Genomic DNA, 20,685 nt, shown 5'->3' on the forward strand with positions numbered 1-20,685 from the left:
TTGGACTCAGTGGTCTCAGAGGGATTTTCCAACCTCATTCTGGGATTTTGTGACTCAGCCCCAACCAGGTGAGGTGCATCAGAAGAAGGTTCAGAACTTCACAATTCAGAACAATTAAAGGGTACTAAATAATCCCAAATCTCTGTTTGGGTGTGAGAGGATGGACACCACACACTGTCACACGGTGAGGAACTTCAGGATGTCTGGGAATTTTGAGTTATCAAAGGAAGCAGAAAAAGCACAGCTGAACTCATCCCATCCATAGCAATTTCTGAACCAACATTTCCTGAACTTAAAACCCATCAGCAAATCCAGCTGCTGTGTTCATTCCCTGGCACATCCCAAGGGACATCCCAGCTCCCTGGAGCAGATGGGAAGTCCCAGCAGTGATTTGCTGATTTGGATGAAGAAGTTTTTGTTTGACACTCACCTGTTCACCTTTTGCTTTAGGGACAACTCTTTTATCTTCCATGTCACACTTGTTTCCTAACAGCATCCTCTCCACATCCTCGTTGGCATGCTGGAAGGACACAGGGACAGAGTTCAGGGTTACACATCTCCCCCAGAACATCTGAAATATCTGCCTCACTTTGGTGTGGCCAGGCCACCACCCACAGCTTGAATTTGGGGACAGCCACAGCTGCCCACAATGGAGTTTCATGCACTGCAGTGGCTGAGGAACCAGCTGTAATTAAAGCCCAGCCTCTTAATGAATTCCTAAGAGGTTAATGGTTTTCTCCTCCCCACTTTGCCACTGCACAATGTGAGGGATGAGCTGTGGAGAAAGAGGGACTGGGGAGGAAACAGGGAGGTAGAACTCAAAGAGAGAAATGTGGGAGAGATGGGAAACAGAAGCCAAGGAGTGGAGCAGGGTCTCCAAAGGGAACAGGGAGGGGTTGGTGTTTCCTTCATGGTGCTGGGGCAGGAATGAGGAATCTCAGATCCATCCCATCCCCTTCAGCCCAGGCCTCTCTGAGGGAGGACAGGAATCATTTAGCATCAGTCCTGCTGAGCTGGGAAGGTCCCATCTCACTGCAGCTTGGCCAGTGTGATGCTCAGCTCCAAAAAGGGCTGCCCAGGAACTGCAGCCTGTCAGCCTGGAGCACATCACCTGGAATGTGACCACACAGCACGTGCAGGACACCCAGCCTGGCCTTGTGACAGCTCCTGCTGGACCAGCCTGATCTCCTTCCATGACAGGGTGACCTCAGTGGATGAGGGAAAGGCTGTGGATGCATCTGCCTGGGCTTTGGTGAACCCTTGGCACTTTTGCCATGGCATTCTCCTGGAGAAAATGGCAGTTACGGTTTGGACAGGAGCATTCTGCTGGGATAACCCTGGCTGGGATCAAGCTGGGCCCAGGCAGAGCTGGGGATGAGCACATCCAGCTGGAAATGAGCAGCAGTGGAATCAGTGCTGGGTCAGATGCTGGAGGGCAGGGAGGCTCTGCAGAGGGATCTGGACAGCCTGGATGATCCATGGGCTGAGGGTCAGCAAGACCAAGGGCCAGGTCCTGCTTTGGGGTCACACTAATCCCATGGAGTGCTCCAGGCTGGGGAAAGCTGCCAGGAAAGGATTTGGGAAAAGCTTTTCCCCCCTAGGCTGCCCAGAGCAGGGGTAGAGCTCCCATCCCTGGAGGGATTTAAAAGCCACATGGATGCGGCTCTTGGGGACATGGGTCAGTGGTGGCCTTGGCAGTGCTGGGGATGGTTGGACTTGGTGATCTCCAAGGGATTTTCCCAACTCACTCCATGGTTTCTCCAAACACACCCCATTACTGAGCTTTTCTCGTTATAATAAAACATCCCTTTTATAGCCACAGAGCTATAAAACCACCTGAGCAGCCTCCAGAGAGCACCTGAACTCAGCTGCCCAGTTTGTGTGGCACAGATTGAAAACACAAAGGCACCAAAAGCCCTGATGGTACCAATGACATCCATCACTCACCTGAACGCCTCTCAGGTTTTTAACAAAGCAAGTGCAGAATGCAAGGACCTCAGTTTCAAGTTTAGAGTCAACTCATTGCCAAGTCTCTTCCTGTGCTGCCTTATCCCCTCTCTAGTTCCCACCACACTGGGCACCTTTCCATAAACACAATCATTTCCCACTTTTCATGCTGGGAAATTCCCAACACCCCAGTTTTGCTGTGCTGCTTTCCCCACTGAGCAGTGCCTGACAGCCCTGAGCTGTGCTCAGTTCCACAGAGCCATCTCCGTGCTTTCTAGGAAAATCCAAACATTTATTCCACATGGGAACAGCGTAACAAACCCAAGAACTACCAGTAGTGTTCCTCTCTTGCCATCTCAGAACTCCTGCAGGATGAACTCTTGGGGATCCAGGCACTTAATGCTTCCACATCACTTCCTTCTGCTTCATTTGACTTTGCCTGAAATTTTCCAGCCTCCTCTTGTCCTGGTTTTCCTCTGCCAAGGGCAACAATCAGCTACCCAAACATTCCCAGCAGCAGGAGCCAAGCTACCTGCACCAGCCAGGAGAAACCTCCAAATATTTCATGACTCAGTTTTGAAGGAGTGGAGATGGTGATGGTTAATTATCTTTGAGGATTTACAGTCACACTCAAGAAACAGCTACTATGAGTAGTAACACTCAGTGCCATGGTTGAGTTGAGGTGGTGTTAGGGAATGGGTTGGACTTGGTGGTCCTGAAGGTCTTTTCCAACCCTGTGATTCTGTGATTCTGTGATTCTGTGTGATTCTCTGCCTGTGCTGCCCCTCTGCCCTCACTGTGTGCTGGCAGTTGCTCCCAAATCTACCCTTCCCAGCTCCCAGTGTACTCCCCATGTACACATTGGGTATTTCAGGACACCACAAGCTCCTGTTTAACGTCACAACCCTCCTGGCACAGCTGAAGGGAGAGCAGAGGGGACACAGGACACCCAAAGCCCTGGGTCAGTGATGCCAGCTGAGCTCTGGGGATCCTCACCTGGTCAGAGGTCCCCACCCAGCACTCAGGTTTGGGACTGTCACTCACCTCATCGATGTTCCTGAGCCACTTGCTGATGTTCTCGAAGCTCTTGGCGTTGGTGATGTCGTACACCAGCATGATGCCCATGGCCCCTCGGTAGTAGGAGGTGGTGATGGTGTGGAATCTCTCCTGTCCTGCTGTGTCCCTGTGGGAAACACCACAGCTCCTGTCAGGGAGCAGCTCCATGATGGATCCATCAGGCACCTCCTGCTCCCAAGGGATGCAAGAGCTTCTGCAGGAGTTTGGAACTGCAGCCCAACTGTCCTGTCACCACCACCATGACCCACAGGGTGGCTTTCCATGCCAGCAGCCACCAGGGGGATGATCACTCAATATTCTCTGGAATTCAGACTTAACACTGAGAGAAACTTTGTTCTCAGATCAGTTTTGTGAAGCTTTAACTTGATCTTACAAATGTATATTCCTGATATTTTTGATCAAAGTCGGTGGAACATCAGCAAGCTGCTCTGTGCTCTGTGCTGTTAAATGACAGATAATCAATATGCTGAAAACTGATCACAAAACATTAACCACAGGCTGGATTTTCCCATCTCATTCTGGGATCTTTGGTGGGATGGGTGAGTTGTGGTTAAGCAAACCCGCATGGCAGGAAGGTGAGAATTTAGCTGTATACTGAGAATTAATTGAGAGTTAATTTGAGAATAGTGAAGGAAGAATTAACTGCACATTCTGCAGTCTTTCAGAGGCCATAAAGCCAAGAGATTGCAGGTTTACAGATAAATTTCAGTGACATTGTTCACATCAGAAGGATGAGGACCTGTTGGAAGCCATGGAGATGCTCCAGGGCTGGAGCAGCTCTGCTCTGGAGCCAGGCTGGGAGATGTGGGGGTGTTCACCTGGAGAAGGATTCAGGGAAAGCTTAGAGCCTCTTCCAGTGCCTAAAGAGGCTCCAGGAGAGCTGGAGAGGGACTGGGGACAAGGGCTGGAGGGACAGGACACAGGGAATGGCTTCCCACTGCCAGAGGGCAGGGATGGATGGGATATTGGGAAGGAATTGTTCCCTGGGAGGTGGGCAGGCCCTGGCACAGGGTGCCCAGAGAAGCTGTGGCTGCCCCTGGATCCCTGGCAGTGTCCAAGGCCAGGTTGGACAGGGTTTGGAGCAGCCTGGGACAGTGGAAGGTGTCCCTGCCCATGGTGGGGGTGGCACTGGATGAGTTTTAAGGTTCCTTCCAACCCAAACCCTTCTGGGATTCAGTGGTGCTATAAGACACCAAATTCAAACCTGCTCTAAATTCAACCTGCTCTAAATGGAGGTCACATTGTCCATAACCACTCCAGAAAGGCTCAGTGCCCCTCTGACCCACTGTGAGCTCCTGGATCACAACCAGTGCCCTCAGAAAGGTGATGGAGCTCAAGTCATTTCCCTCTCAGGTGTTCCTGAGGTCCCAAAGCCTTGGCAGGTCCTGGCCAGCGCCAGGCACTGAGTGCAGTGAAATGCCAGCTGTCCCCAGCAGTGTCACCTACAGCTGAACCAACACTGGCCAGAGCTGCCAACCCAACTGCTTACACCTCTGATTTCTGGCCAAGGATCAGTTGGAAATGGGGAGTAAAGAAAACCTTGAGATCTGAAGATGCCAAGGAGGAAGAGTTTCTGGGATGCAGAGGAAAAGCTCTGTGAATTTTCATCTCCATGAGTGTTGTCAGCTCCATTTGGCTCTGACCCCAGAGGGCTGCTCCAGAACACACAGCAGCCAATCTCCATCTGCTCCCAGAGCTGGGGACACCAGGATGAGGGCAAAGAGCAGAGCAGGAGGAACTGGGGAGGTTCCAAGCCTGGCATCCTTGGCCAGGGATGGCCTGACAGGCCTGGCTGGCTGGCTGTGGCCTCAGGAGGCAATCAACTCCATTCCCAGCTCCACAAACCACCCAGGGATCCCCACAGCATTCCTGAAAACCCCTGATGTGCTGCTGGAGATCTCCCCCAGCACTCAGGGGCCAAAAGCCTCAGGGGCAGCCTCAGCTCCCACTGCCTCTGGACTTCTCCCATTTGCCTCTCAGCAAAGCCCAGGACACTCCAGCTGGAGCCTCACCAGCCCCACACTGGGATATTTCCTGGCATTCCTGTTTACTCATCCCACTGGCTGCCCTCACCATGAGCAGACTGCTCTGAACTCCACACCTGGCATTTGGCTGCACTGAATTTCCCAGGACTTTTTCCAGTGACATTTCTCCAGTCAGCTGAGAGCAGCTGGAATTATAACCACAGGAGTTAAACTTGACAGCTTCACCTTTTCTGGCTTATCTTGAATACAAGATCCACAGTCCATCCCCTTATTCCAGCTGTTAACACTTCCCTGGGAGGGTGGAGAGGCCCTGGAAGTGTCCAAGGCCAGGCTGGATGGAGCTTGGAGCAGCCTGGGATAGTGGAAGGTGTGGGAGTGGCATGGATTTCAAGTTCTCTTCCCACCCAAACCATTCTGGGATTCTATGAAGTAATTTGGGAGAGTTTAATCCTTTAATTAATGGGTTTCATGTTTCCCAGAGAGTGGGATCCTTTCCTTCACTCAGGACAGACTCCTGCAAAACATCTCCATGGATCTCCACTCACACCCTGATTATTTTCTCTCCACATCAGTTCTGCCCCCACTTGCCAGCATCTTCCCTGGGTTACTCCCTCCCACTTGCTCCTACCACACAGGACAGTGCTGGAAAAGCCTTAGAAACCCCTCCAGACATTTGGGATGTGTGAGTCCTCCCTCCTGCCACGGCCAGCAGCCCTCCCAGGAACAATTCTGAGTGGTTTTACACAGCTTGGCATCGGCAGCAGGGAGCTGCTACTCACTGCTTGTCACATCCTACAACTGACTCCCCTGGTTAACTCCTCCAGTGTTTTTTCTGGCAACTGGAGCTCAGCTAATGGATGAGAAGAAAGCTGGGGAGGGAAGAAGCTAAGAACTTAGAGTGTTTCCTTTTTTTTTTTTTTTTAAATAAATACTACAGCTGCCCTTTCCCCTGGTTAATGGATTCTCCATTCATTATTCAGAGATAACTCTTAATGGATGGGAGATTAGAGGCAAACAGAGGAAATGAGTTATGGCTCTCTGAGTGCCCACGAGTGTTGGATCCACCCTGGGCAAACGGCAGGAGCCAGGCAGAGCACACAGCTCCTGTTTGCTGCCCTGGCTCCCCATCCCTTTGTTCAAACCTCTGGGACAGATTTGGGATCAGCATCCAAAGCTCTGGGTGTGGACACAGAGGTGTGGAAGGTGCCTCACTCTCCCAGTGTGGGCAAGGATTATTAAAAGAGCCAAGGAAATGGAGAGAGCTGGATATTCAACAAAGGCTGTCCTGTGGGACTGGGGGAAGGAGAAGCTCAAGGAAAGTGAAAAATCTATTGGAATGATTCTCATGCCAACATTAAAATATGCATAAGCTGTATCATATTAGAGGTTTAACCCGGAGAGAAAGGAATTTCTGGGACAGCTTTCCAGCTGACCTGGCAGAGACTAAAGAAACCTTAAAATGGATGATGATTTATTGATGAAAGATTTACATGGCTGCAGCAAGAAGAGATTAGATCTGATGATTTGTGAGCATCTTCCCAGCACACATGGCTCAAAATGGTCTTCAACATATTAAACCATGTAATTCTTAGCAAAATAATCCCAAGAATTTTATTGGGATTTACTGGAATTTTATTGTCCCATTATTTCTTACTGTAGTATTTGCAGGACTGTGCAGCCCAGTAGTGCACTGGAGAGACTGAGGAACACCAGGAGCTGCAATGACTGCCAGGATTTCCCTTCCCAAATTTCCTCTGTCCAGCCCATGGCTCAGCACTCCAGGCTGGGATCAAGCTGGGGATGAGCACATCCAGCTGGGAATGAGCAGCAGTGGGTCAGTGCTGCTCAGTGCTGCTCAACAGCTCCATGGATGATCTGCTGGAGGGCAGGGAGGCTCTGCAGAGGGATCTGGACTGGCTGGATCCATGGAAAAGGTGAGAAGGCACTGGAAGGAGTTACCCAGGGAGGTTTGGAGTTCCCACTCCTGGAAATGTCCAAGGAAAGCCTGGATGTGACACTCAGTGCTCTGGGGACAAGGTGGGGATTTGGCACAGCTTGGCCTCCATGCTCTGGAAGGCTTTTCCAGCCTCAGTCATCCTGGAATTCTATAAGATACTCTGTAAGATACTTCAAACTGGCAAATTTCAGTTTTCCTGAATAATACTCAGCCAGGAAAAAAATCCATAATGAGAATTATCCAATTGTTTTACAGGACTGACATGCCAGAGGAACATCTCCCACCTCGAGTCTCAAAAGCCCTCAGCAAACAGAATTAACTCCTGGACATTGCTGGGGTAATTGCAGAATTAATGAGGCTGATGGCACCTGGGGAGTGGAGCTGTGGGAAGCTCTGGCTGGTCACCACACAGCTCATTAAAAGCCACAACCTGCACATCCCAGGGAATTTCCACACCTGGAATGACTTGGGATAGCTACACCACATTGCTGTCAGCTGCACAGCTGGTCCAGGACAGGGGATTACTTTTTTAGATTTGGAAATTTTAGAAATTTTAGAATTTTAAAGATTCTGAGGACACTTCTCTGGCCATGTAAATGGGCTGCCAGCAGAGATGCACTGAGAGAAAAATGTCACTTTATGGTCCTCCACACAGGTAAGAGCTGCACACCAAAAACGTAAAGCTGTTTCTAAAATTTGGGATCAGTCAGGAAGAGTGTAGGAAAACAGGCTGACACACAAATGTCATTGAAGACAGGAGAGCTGGAGGAGCAGCTAAGCAGGAAAAAGAGAAAAAATTCGATTTTTAACTGACAGTAACACTCCTTTGAGCCTGTGCTTTCCCTGGATGACAAACCCAACTGCTGTTTGTGCTTCCTGACAAGCACCTCAGAGCTGCACCTGGGCAAGCCAGAGGTTTTCCAGCTTCCATTTCCCAGAGGTTAAGGAATTCTGGAGCCAGGGATGCCCTGTGTGGATTTAAGAGTGCAAAACACACTGCTCCTTTGTGAAATCCCTTGTGAACCCATCTGTGGACATCTGCATGTGGAGTTTCCCAGCATAACTTCATTTCCTGGTGTTTTCTACATGCCACCTTCCAGAACTCTGATGTCCTGGTGTTGGAAAAGGCAGGGAGTTCTACCAGACCCTCCCTCCTGCTCAGGATATCCAGGATTTTACAGATGTGCTCTGACATCCTGAACAATCCTCATCTTTCTAGCTGTTCTTCCTAAGAAAGTCCCTTTTTTCCCAGGCAGTGCTGATCAAACCTGTGTTCTGTGGGACTGACAAACTCCCTTCCTGCCCACACGATCCGGAAAATCCCATTTCATTTCTCAATGGCTCCATTCCATTAATGACTTCTGGGAACTGGAGGATGCCAAAGCCTTTCAGTTTCCATTTCAAAGCAACTCTACCTGAATTCCTGAATGTGTGATTATCACACTCAATTTTTAGCTTGATTACCCTGTCTCCCTGAAGTCCTTCAGTGCTTTCCCAAATCCAGCACCATCTTTTCCTGGATCTCTCACTCTAGTCCTTCATTCTTTCTCTGCCCCATGACAGCATTAATATTATTCCAGATATTCAACACTGTAAAGCCCTCCAGGTCTCACCCTTTCTAAGTGTTTCTATTCCCAAATCCACATTAATTCCTTTCTCCCAGATCCTGGACTAGACCCATGACTAGTGACTGTCCCAGCAGCAATTCTCCTGAACAGGAGCTGGAAAATGACCCAGACAAACTCAGTCCTCCATCCTGCTCCTCCCATTCACATTTACATTTGGAGCAACAGCAAACACTCTAATCCCAGCCTGATCCTGACAGAGCAGCTCCCCAATTTTAACAGCTACTGAGTATCGAGTTGCTTCTCACCTCAGGCAGGGTTTAATTCACCCTGACCTTTGTGTTCTTGCTTTCCTCCTAAATATAAATTTCAGAGGTCAGGCATGGCTGTGAGATTTGTCACGAGGGCAATCTTTCCAGAGCCAGGGAGAGGTAAGGAGCTGTCCTGCTGTGTAGGGAGGAAAACTGTGGTGTGGTTGTCACACCTGAAGGACAGGACCAGCCACAGGGAGCTGGAGGAGCTCCAGGAGCAGCCCATGGGAATCTCAGGAGGTTTAACAGGGCAGATCCATCCTCTGGAGCAAGGAAAGCTCCCAGAGCAGCCTCAGGTTTACATGGGAAATTCTACCTTCAATCCATGCCCTGCTGCCTTGGATTGTTCTGGGAATTTTGAACAGCTCCTGCAAGTGTGGGGTGAGTTCAAAGGCAGGTGGGAAACAGAGATGCACTAAACACCTTCACAAGACACTGAGACTGCTGGGCTAAACTCCTGCTACAGGAAAAGTTGGAAGAACAATGCTGAGATTTTATTGACTTTAATTTTTTTCTTTTTGCTGTAGGAGATTCATTTTCTGCTTTCCAAGTTTCATTTCAAATGTGCAATTAGAACCTGGCAGGAACAAACAGCAGATTCAGGCCACAACTCCCCGATTTTGTGACATTTTAAGTGTTGCCATTGTATAAATCTTAGCTCACCCAACTCCTCTTCACTTCCCTAAGGCACTGAACTCCACAATCTGTACAGCTTCACTACAGCTTCTTCGTCTATATATGCATTAAATGTCTCAATTTTGCCATATTTTCTGGTTTTACATTTCATGATGATTTTTTCATGATGATTTTTCTTAAGTTTAATCATAGAATCAGGGAATGGTTTGGGTTGGAAAGGACCTTAAAACTCACCCCCCTCCCAGGGTCAGGGACACCTCCCACTGTCCCAGGTTGCTCCAAGCCCCAGTGTCCAACCTGGCCTGGAACACTTCAGGGATCCAGGAACAGCCACAGCCTCTGGGAATTCCATCCCAGCCCTCCCCACCCTCCCAGGGAACAATTCCTCCCCAGTATCCCATCCAAACCTATTCTCTGTCAGTTCTAACACTTCCTCAGGGTGCTGGTGGCATGAAGATTCTGGATGCACTGGTTGGGAAGGATAATCACTCATGATTGTCCTGGAATGACTGCTCAGAGAGAGGGAGACCAGTGCTCCTCCAAAATAAAACTCACCCACCTGCATCTACAAACAGCAACGTTATAAAGCCACAAGGATTGTTACTGGTGGGACAAAATGGACAAATTCCAGTTCTGAGCTCTCAGGGAAGCTGGAGAATGCAGCTGGTGAGCAGGGAGCCCAGCCAGACCCACAGGCCAGGAAAAGCCAGCAGCTCTCCTGACCTGAGCTGGTGAAAAAGCTCTGGTTAAATGCACAGAAGCTCCAAGAAAGAGCTGAGGCTTTGCCTCTTGTCAGACATTCCCACAGAGCAGCAGTGCTCCAGCCAGCTGAGAACCTCTCACAGCTGAGCATGGAAAATTCCAGCCCAAGTGCAGCCCTGGATTGCATTTTCTTGCTGACACAAAGCAAAGCTACGAATCAATTTATAGTCACAGACTGGAGGCAACTCCTAATTTAAAAATTCCAGTTTTAAACCACTTCCCACTAAATGACAGCCTGTGAGGATCCTCTCCTCCCCACAGCAGGAGGTTTGCCAGCAGGCTGTCCGAGGGAGCAGCCAGTCCCAGTGGTTACAAACACTGCCACTGCTCCAAACACACACACAGAGTGGAAATACAAAATACAATTGTAAACCTGGATCCCTGAATGGAATTCAGGAAGAGCAAACTCCCCCCAGGAACACCTGCTGCTGAAGAAAGCTGTGTGTTACTCACCAGATCTGTAGCTTGATCTTCTTTCCTTGTAATTCAACAGTTTTAATCTTGAAGTCTATCCCTAAAATAAACAAACACATAAATAAGTAATTAGTGTTTATGAAAAAAAAAAAAAATCAATGCTGTGTCAACTCAGAATAGCTGAGACAGAACAGCTTTTTCCTTCTTTTACTGAACTGCCAGGGATGTCCAGGGATGCTGGAATGGGAGAGGAGCTCCTCAGGGATCTGCACTGAGCACCTTCCCCTGGAATTCCCTGAGTAGGAATGACCCCCAGGGATCACCAGTCCAACTCCTGGCCCTCCAACAATCCAACAATCCCACCCTGTGCCTGACAGAATTGTCCAGAGGATCCTGGAGCTCTGGCAGCCTTGGGAATGTGACACAGGATTTCCAGACACTCTGAGCTTCCCAAGGGATGCAGAAAGGTTTGAGCCACATGGAGATTTAAAAGCAAGAAAAGGTGAGTTAAAAGGGCTCAGTCTCCTTGTCCATCCCTGCTCCAAAGTCAGGCCTTGGCAGAAGTGTCACCAGGACTCAGAACTCTGCAGAAATCATCCCCACAGACCATGAAGAAGGTGTTTATTTTCAATAACAGCTAATACAGAAAGTCCCCAAGTGCCACATCCACACGGCTGTTAAATCCCTCCAGGGATGGGGATTCCACCACTGCCTGGGCAGCTGTGCCAGGGCTGGACAGCTCTTCCCAGGATGAAACTGTTCCCAAAATCCAACCTGACCCTGCCTGGCACAGCCTGAGGCCATTTCCCTTGTCCTGTCCCTGTTCCCTGGGAGCACAGCCTGGCTGTCCTCTCCTGTCAGGAGCTGTGCAGAGCCACAAGGTCCCCCTGAGCCTCCTTTTCCCCAGGCTGAGCTCCTTTCCCAGCTCCCTCAGCCACTCCTGGGGCTCCAGCCCCTTCCCAGCTCCATTCCCTTCCCTGGACACTCTCCAGCCCCTTCCCAGCTCCATTCCCTTCCCTGGACACTCTCCAGCCCCTCCAGGTCTCTCCAGTCAGGAGGAGCCCAGAGCTGCCCCCAGGATTCAACCTTCTCCTCCCAAAGCTGTCTGCATGAATTACCAGCAGAGGCTCCAGCAGAGCAGCAGAACACTCCAAAGCATCCTCTCCAACTGCTCTGACACTAATCAGATGCCACAGCTCTGACTTTCAATTCCAATCAGAGAACACCACTGATCATTTCTCACGCTTTCCAAAAACCTGTTTATATTTAGACTTTCTAAAAGGCAGCAGCTGCAATCCCAAACTTCCCTCCTAAATCTACAAGGTCATTTTATACCAAGGAAGATTAAACAGAATTTATGAAACGCACCATTACATAAGAAGTTTGCATGGGAGATCTGCTTTGAACTCCTTTCAGTCAATACTCAACACAAACTCATGGGCTGAGAAAGGCCTGGATGTGGCACTCAGTGCTCTGGGTTGGGGACAAGGTGGGGACTTGGCACAGTTATATATAAATATAATAATATATTATATATTAAATATTTATATATATATATATATATGTATAAGTTATATTTATGCATCAATGTATCACCTAGCACAGAAATGTGATTGGAAATACAAACCTGCTCAATGATTGATAGCCAAGATACAAAACTGCCCCAAATCCACCCAACCCTGTGTTCTTTCAGCATTTCAGAGTTGTTTGCTGCCATGTCGTGTCCCCAGCAACACAACCAAACAAATGAACTCCACAGATCAGAAATGAAATATTTGATGTGGTGACAGTCACTTCTGGGCTGTGCCCAGCTGCAGCAGGATGTTTGAGAGCCACTTTTTGTGTGTTAAGATAAAGTAAATTATTAACGCAGCCAAGGAAATTAACTCTTCTCTGCACTGGGAGGGATTTAGCCAACTCCAGTATCTGGGGATAAAATAAATCTCTAATCCCATGTTATACTCAGCTCCCATTCCCATATAATGCCAGTTCAGCCTTCAGAACAGAAAAGCTGTTAAAAATAGCAATGTATTTCCCTCGAAATACTTCCAAGGGAGTTTTAGCAGAATGGGAAAAGGAGGTTCCTGCATGGCTGTGGCTGAAAACCTATTCAGTCTGAGGCTGTTGACAATAAACAGCAGAAACACAAAGGCTTCCCAGAAAACAGGGTACAGACAAGGAGAGGTTTCCAGGAAAATTCAGTTCAGGAAAGAGCTGGAGAGGGTAACTAACGGATATAAAACCTGACTGGCTGAAGATCAGACATCTCGTCATCACAGGGGGATAATGACAGAGCTCATGAATTAAAGATGAGCATGGAATTACTCCCTCATTAAGCCTCGATAAGATATTTATCACCTTCAGCAGGGCAAGCTGGAATTCACTGGGAAACCTGGAAGAATACGGCCAGGCTTATAAAAATCTTATAAATTCCATATGTTCAGATTAAGATATGGAAATGTTCACAGCTCACACTAACGACAGGCAGATCCTCATGGGTTCCCAGCTCACTTCTGCATTTCCTTCCAGTTCCCAGTTTTCCACCTGTTGCTCAGAGCAGCTTTGGGGTGTTGCTGGGTGGGAGGTTGGACTCTGCTCCTCTGCCCTGCTCAGGTGAGACCTCAGAGTCTCTTCCAGAGCCTAAAGGGCTCCAGGAGAGCTGGAGAGGGACTAGGGACAAGGGATGGAGGGACAGGACACAGGGAATGGCTTCCCACTGCCAGAGGGCAGGGAGGGATGGGATATTGGGAAGGAATTGTTCCCTGGGAGGTGGGGAGCCCCTGGCACAGGGTGCCCAGAGAAGCTGTGGCTGCCCCTGGATCCCTGGCAGTGTCCAAGGCCAGGCTGGACATTGTTTGGAGCAACCTGGGACAGTGGAAGGTGTCCCTGCCATGGCAGGAGGTGGCACTGGATGAGTTTTAAGGTCCCTAGCCACACAAACCATTCTGGAATTTGATTATTCCATGACCCCAGGTGTGACAAAACTTAACTCTCAGCTTTAGAAAGGACAGAAGCATTTACAGAGTTTTTGGCTTCCTGCCCTGGGGGTACCAAGGTTTTCAGGAGCAGCAGCAGTCGATCCCATGCTCTGTGCAAACAAAACCTCTCCTCACATAAACACTGAGTCTCCTCTGCCCAGGAGCAGCTCCAGGGGCTGCCAGGTCACACTGCACCCTGAAATGAGAGAATATTGTCCCCAACTCCACTTGTGCCTGGGCAGGTTTAAACCCCTCAGGGGGATACTGAACTACTGGTTTAAAGGATTTGTGTTTCCAGCACTCTCAGCTATAAGATGTTAACAAAGAGCCAAGACCTGCATCAGCAGAACAGTTTTAAGTCTATAATCATTTCCATTTCACACCTTCCCAAGCCCCTGTCAAGGGCCTGCCAAGATCCCTCCTGTGTCACTAAATCACAAAGTGACTGTTCTTGACAAGTGACAGACCCGAGGCCACCAGTACGAGAGACAGAGAGGGAGAAAAAGTTATTTTCCAGTCCATTGCAGAGCTACAAATGATGAGCTGGCCCTTTTCACACAGCCCGAATTTTGTTTGCATTCCTTCCAAACAAAGCCCCCATTGAGCGCGGGGAGGACGAGGGGCGGGAGGAAGGGAAATGTAGGGCAGGAGGAGGGCAGGGCTGGGAGCTGGAGCTTGACAGGCATCCTGCAGGGACATCCCACTCTGCAGGGACATCCCACTCTGCAGGGACATCCCATCCTGTAGGGACATCCCACCCTGCAGGGACATCCCACTCTGCAGGGACATCCCACCCTGCAGGGACATCCCATCCTGCAGGGACATCCCACCCTGCAGGGACATCCTACTCTGCAGGGACATCCCATCCTGCAGGGACATCCTACCCCATCCTAAAGCCACATCCCATCCTGCAGGGACATCCCATGACATTCCATTCCATCCCATCCCATCCCATCCAGGCTGAGAGCAGCAGAGAAACAACTGCATTTAGTCTGTAATTCATTAATAATTGCTGCACCAGCACCACGTGTGCTCAGCTCAGGGAAGAAAAGCAAATGTGCACCAATTTCAGCAGGGCAGGACAACTTCCACTGTCCCAGGTTGCTCCAAGCCTCATCCAACCTGGACTTGAACACTTCCAGAGATAGAGATTATTGCTGGATTATCTAATCTGTAAAATTGTCAGCTATAAACGAAGTCACTGTACCACCAAAACAGAGTTTAGTTCTTGTTTGGGCTTTATTTTTTAAGAAGATGAAGAGGCAAGGCTTTTCCTAGCAGGTGTGGATGTTTGTGCAATCCTTGTGTTTTCCCACAGGTATCCCCAGAGCTGGAATCCAGCAGTGCCAAAAGTGGCACAAAGAGACAGGACTGGGGTTTGCTATTGCCCCTCCAAAATCAACTCTCCTGTCTGAGTTTGTGCTTCCAACACCTCTCACACCACGAGAAAGTGTCCCAGCAAAGTCCCAGCTCCAGTACTGGGGATGACACCTGGAAAAACCAACACTGAGACCTCGTTCTGTGCTGAAGGGTGAAGGAGGGAGAAAATAGTTCCTGGAAAACCTCTGGAAAGTGGTGTTGGCACTTAAAATGTTGGGAGTGGTTGGGGATGGTGTTCATCTACACCATGCAGGTCTGAATCCCTCGCAGAAGAAATGTTTTGAAAGACTTAAGCAGTAACTGAGATCATTAAGAGCTTAATTAAAGCAGAACTCTCAGCTCTTGCCTGATGAGCTTGTGCTGGGCTTTCCTTCGAAAGAGAAAGTGGATTTACTGCTGAAGCTTTCTGACAAAATAATTAATAATTATCTTAACTGATAGCCAAGGTTAACAGCTGCCTGCTGTAAGTAATGACACTCTGAAGCATTAAAGCTTCTTTGCTAGAGATGCATTGTCTTGAAAGAGTTAAGAATTCTGGACTTGATATATTTGGGAAATTTGTTACTGGGAGGGATTGGAGGAATCAGCAGCAATTTCTCCATGGCAAGGGTGGTCAGGCCTTGGCAGGAGCTGCCCAGGGAGGTTTGGAGTTTCATCCCTGGAGTGTCCAAGGAATTCCTGGATGTGGCACTCAGTGCTCTGGGCTGGGGATGAGGTGGGCATCAGGCACTCTGTGCTCTTGGGGGTCTTTTCCAGCCTCAGGGATTCTGGGATTCTGCACTAAGGTTAACACATCTCTCTCGAGACTCAGGGGATCTCACGATGAAATAGTTCTGTTTAGAAAGACCAAAGAAAGCTTTCCACCCCCAAGTTCATTTGGCAATTTTAGAAGCTCCCAGGCTTAATTACTGCAGCATTTCCTGCTGGTGCCAGTTCTCTAGTATTGCAGTTTTTATTTAAATAAAGGCATTTTGGGGCTGTTTCCTGGGCCCTGTGTAAGCTCTAAGCACACCTGGAGGATCCCAGCTCCACCCTGACTGCAGGAATGGCACAGCCTGTGCTCCTGGAATTGCTGAGAGTCCCAAAGCCTCTTTCCTTCACACTCTGTGAATGTGATAATTGTTAATTCAATGAAGACAACAGCAGTTTCCTTCCGCCTGCTCAGACACTCTTCACTGCAGGAATTTCCAAAAAGTGAGGGAGTAAAGACATGATTTATACCTTTCTGTGGCTATTAAAGCACTTGCCAGAACTCCACCTTGAGTTGGATTGGTGTAGGAAGTGCTCCAGGCCAGGCTGGATGGGGCTTGGGGCAACCTGGGGTAGTGGAATGGATCTGAGCTTTAAGATCCCTTCCAACCCAGACCATTCCATGACCCATTCTGTGATTACACTGCTTAGCTTCAATTCCTGCAGCTCCTCTCAGCTCCTTGGGGTGTCTCCTTTCCCTTGTCCACGGGAGATAAGAAAGGAAAAAGCCTCCATCACTAAGTGCCACTTGAAAGAATCACAACTCTCTGATAAGGGTATTTAGCAAAGAGAAACTGAAGCTATTCCCAGCCTCATCCTTTGGCAAAGGCTTGAGAGAAAAATGAGTTTTATCAGGGAGCCAAACTCAGCTGACATGGGAGGGAGTGGGAAGCTCTAGGCTGGCTGGGACAAGCCTTGGCACTCATGAATTCCTCCTGCAATCCAGCTTTGCCACCACAGCAGAAGGGAGGAACCACTGGAACAGAGCTGCAAAGGGAGCTGGAACCTACATTGTGCTCCTCCACTTCTATTACAACTTCTCTAACTTCTCTGACCATCAGTGCTTCAGGAATTTTCCTTTCTCAGAAGGAAATTGCAATAAAACAGCACAAGGGTCCCCAGACAAAGTCTCAAAACTCACTCACTGATAATGATATTATCAAAGAGATGGCAATGAGGAAACCTGAAAGCTTGGGAGCACCTGGCTTCTTTAAAACAGTGCCAGGAACTTTCAGAATCCAGGAACTGACACTTCAGGCCATGGCTACTCTTCTTAACAAAACATTTATTCATCAGGAGGGATTGCACTGCATTTGACCTCTTCCTTGTGTTCAGCCCTGATTAAGTGTAACACGGTCAGGTACAGGGGAAAGGCAGCCTGACCAGCAATAAAAAACCAGGGATGGAATCAAAACAAAAGCCTGTGGATGCTCTGGGGTCTGACAAGACACAAACACACAGAGCTCCTGGTTTGATCCCAGCAGGCAGCACTAATTCTGCTCGTGCCTCTGCAGGAGGATGCCCAAACCAACAGCCCTGCACACACCCTGCTCTGGAGCTCAAACACACTTAATCCCCTCAGTAAACAGCAGAGTAACTCAGTCAGTCCAGCAGCTGCTCCTCCTCCTCCAGGGAAAGCTGCACATGCAGCTCACCTGCTGGTTTCTGTGTACACAGACATGCCCAGCACACAAATCCCCTGCTTCCCACACACACATCCCCGGGAGAGCATCCATTCCTGCATGGATCCTTCAGGAATTCTTGGAGGAAATAGAAAAAATAGCAATCATTGAATCACGGAATGGGTTGGGTGGGAAGGGACTTTATCCCATCTATCCATTCCCCCTTGTCCTGGCACCATATAACCCAGCCAGCCATGGAGAGCAGAGGACCAAACAGGAATCTCTCCCCCCTGGACACCTGGATCAGACAACCCAAATGCTGCTGCTGGCCCAAGCCCAGCTCACACAAAGAGGTGAAACACAAATTACAAATAATGCAGAGCCTCACCACACACGGGCAGCACAGCTCAGTGCATCTGCTGGACCTCGCTGCACATTCCCTGCCTTAACTACAGGCTACTCCCACACTGCTCAGACCCAAATAAATGCTCCCCAAAAGGACTCAGTGGTGCAAACTGGCATGGGAGTTCCCTGACAGCCTCCAAAGTGGCAGTGACTCAGGATTTCAAGGGCAGGATAGGGAGGACCTGCCTGACTTGTTGAGACACAGAGCCCAGGGCTTGGAGTGGGAGCAGAGCTAGGCAGAGGCAGCAAGGGCAGCCCAGGAAATGAACTGAGGACTCCCAGAGACCCCTCTGGGCTCCCACAGCTATGGGGAGAAGCAGGAGCAGCCCTGGGAACAACCCAGAGAGTGTCAGTCACCCCAGTGACACTGGAATGGCCTCCTGGCTGTCTTTGTTCTCCTCTTCCACACCTTCAGTTCCATCATTTCTGACATCCCATGACCAGGAGCTAACAAAGAACTCCAGGTATGACTAAACCATGGATTTATGTGCTAGCAAAGCAGAAATCCAGTGAATTCAGGTGTTTCACCACCTCTGCAGGCAGTTTTTCCCAGTGCAGTGTACAAACCAGAGCTGCAGCAGAACTCACTCGGCCTGCTCTGCAAGGTTTCAAGTCGTGACAGCTCAGCATTGTCAGAGCACCTGAAGCTGCATCTGAACCAAGTTAACACATACCTCACATGAAGTAAAGCAGCACACACCTTAGCTGAAACCTCAGGAAAGGTGCACTGAGCTCATTTACAGAACAGAACCATGGAATTGTCCACGATGGAAAAGACCTCTAAGATCACCAAGGTCAAACATTCCAGTGCTCCAAGAAAGCTCCACAGCTGGGTAAGAGAAACTCCCCCTGAAGGTGAAGGTCCTGCCTGGGAGGCTGGTTTGGATCAAGCTGGGCATGGCAGGACCATGGGAACAGTCGACTGATTTAATTACTTTAATTCCACCAGCCACAACCGATGACATGATCAGCTTTTTCCCACACATGCAGTCCCTGGTCCAACCCTCCCAGCCTCAGACAAATCCATCATCCAAAGGTCCTTCCTCAAATGCTCTACTCATCACCCATTCCCCAAACCATCCCTTGCAACCTTTGCTTTCCCCCTGAACTACCACCTGGGCAAACATTCTCTGCTTTATCCCGAGGTCACCAACCTCCATCCATCCACACCATGACACCAACAGCTACACAGAACTGCTTTTCTGGGTAACATTCATAGTAACAGCAAAGAAACTCCCATGGGAATAGCTGTGTGCAGCTGCTGGGGAGCCACAGGACCTGCAGTATCCTGAAAATTGGTTATGTTTTAGAGCAGGTGTCAAGAACAGGAATTATGACCAGATTTCACTCTGTAAAGATAAGTTAAAGACTCTTAGCCAGTGGTATTTGCTAGCATGAGCTTGTGTATCTTAAAAAAACTAATTTCATTCCAGCATCTATTTTTAGGAATGCAGTAGATTCCCAAAATCCAAACGAAGCACTTCTTTAACACAAAATTTGCTAAATTAGAGATTCTTAAAGCCAAGTCTATCTCCCTTCCCACTGGTTGCTCAAGCTCTACCACCCCTCTCAGTGACCCCCTGGCTCTGTGCTGGGTCCTCCATCTCCCAGCCCTTGATAAAACCTTGATAAAACTGCCCCTGCAGGCAGAGTTGCCCCAATCCCACACCAATCCAGAGAAATTCCCGAGCTGGTGATGTAAGGCAGGACACGGGACAGGAGCAGCAGCAGCACTGTGCCAGATCGTCTCCTCCCAATTAATCTATTCTTAACGAAGCAGATGACAGTCCTGCGAGACAGCAGCTCCTCGGGGTGACCTACATTCCCCTCCTGGATGCATTTGTGAGCCTCAGTCATTGTCACACATCCCCACCAGGGCGCAGGGAGATCTGATTTAAGCAAACCAGCCCTGCCCAGCCCATCGGGGACTCGCTGAATATTCATTTTTGGTGACAAATCCAGCAGTCTATCCCCCCAAATCCCAGCCTTAATCCCCCCCAGACAATAGGAGGCCATTGTTATCCAGCCTGACCTGGTGTCTGGGAAAGGCTACGTGCTGGGAATCCATCCACAGATCCACTGCTGGAAGAATTTGGGGATCCTCCTGCCACCAGAGCTTCCCAAACCCATTCACATTGCCCTTGCAGCATCAACCAGCTCAGAGATGAACATTCCCAACTGAAGGATTTGGAATTCCAGGAGGGAGGAGGACTTTCCTAACTTGAAATTCTTTTTTTAAGTGCTCCTGTTGCCCCTCTAAGCAGCAGAGGAGCCTTGAGCAGGTGAGATCTCTGCCATCAGCCCTTCCAGGGATGCACAGCAAATGTAGGTTACCTAAACTGTCTCACTGCAAGTCTCACCTGAAACCTCCTCCACGATTTGTATTAAAAATCACAAATTAACACCTGAGGTAAGTCACTACAAAAGGCAATATTGCTGCCAAAAAAATCTTAAAGCCCACCTTGTCACCAGCCCAGACACTGAGTGCCACATCCAGGCCTTCCTTGGGGCAATAATAAAAAATATTATAGAGATGAAGTGATCAAGGAGACAGAGGTGGTGGGAGCTGTGTGTTCCTCACAGTCTCACCTAAATTCAAGTATTAATCACTTCCAGGAAGAAACCTTGACATCTCCTTTGTTCCACCTCATTCCCTCCAACAGGGAAAAGTCCATTACCTTGCTATTACACACTGGATATTTGCAGATGTAAATCCTTTTATCAGCTGAACTTGACTTTTTTCCCCTAAAAAATACAGATTCTATCCCCACATTTAGGTCTGGGAAGCCACAGGGCTGTAAGGAAGCAGAGTATCAATGTTTGATAGATGCATTATGAGCAGAAATGCTGTTCAACCCCAAACCTGGAGTTAAAATCCAAATCATCAGGAGGTGGG

At 49.0% G+C, this 20,685-nt stretch overlaps 1 protein-coding gene across 1 annotated transcript in view; it reads right to left on the reverse strand.

Moving 5' to 3' along the window:
- The window catches only part of RAB10 (RAB10, member RAS oncogene family), a 36,960-nt gene that overhangs the window by 2,185 nt on the left and 14,090 nt on the right, over positions 1–20,685 (reverse strand). Inside the window, exons 2-4 of the mRNA XM_085057268.1 lie at positions 10,694–10,754; positions 2,992–3,130; positions 431–520 (exon numbers count right to left, since the gene is read on the reverse strand). Coding sequence (XP_084913394.1) covers positions 431–520; positions 2,992–3,130; positions 10,694–10,754 — 290 coding nt within the window. The remainder of the gene's footprint in view (positions 1–430; positions 521–2,991; positions 3,131–10,693; positions 10,755–20,685) is intronic.

The sequence above is a fragment of the Lichenostomus cassidix genome, chromosome 3 (genome assembly GCF_008360975.1).
Source record: "Lichenostomus cassidix isolate B80296 chromosome 3, HeHo_3.0, whole genome shotgun sequence".
In the NCBI taxonomy this organism is placed as follows: domain Eukaryota; kingdom Metazoa; phylum Chordata; class Aves; order Passeriformes; family Meliphagidae; genus Lichenostomus; species Lichenostomus cassidix.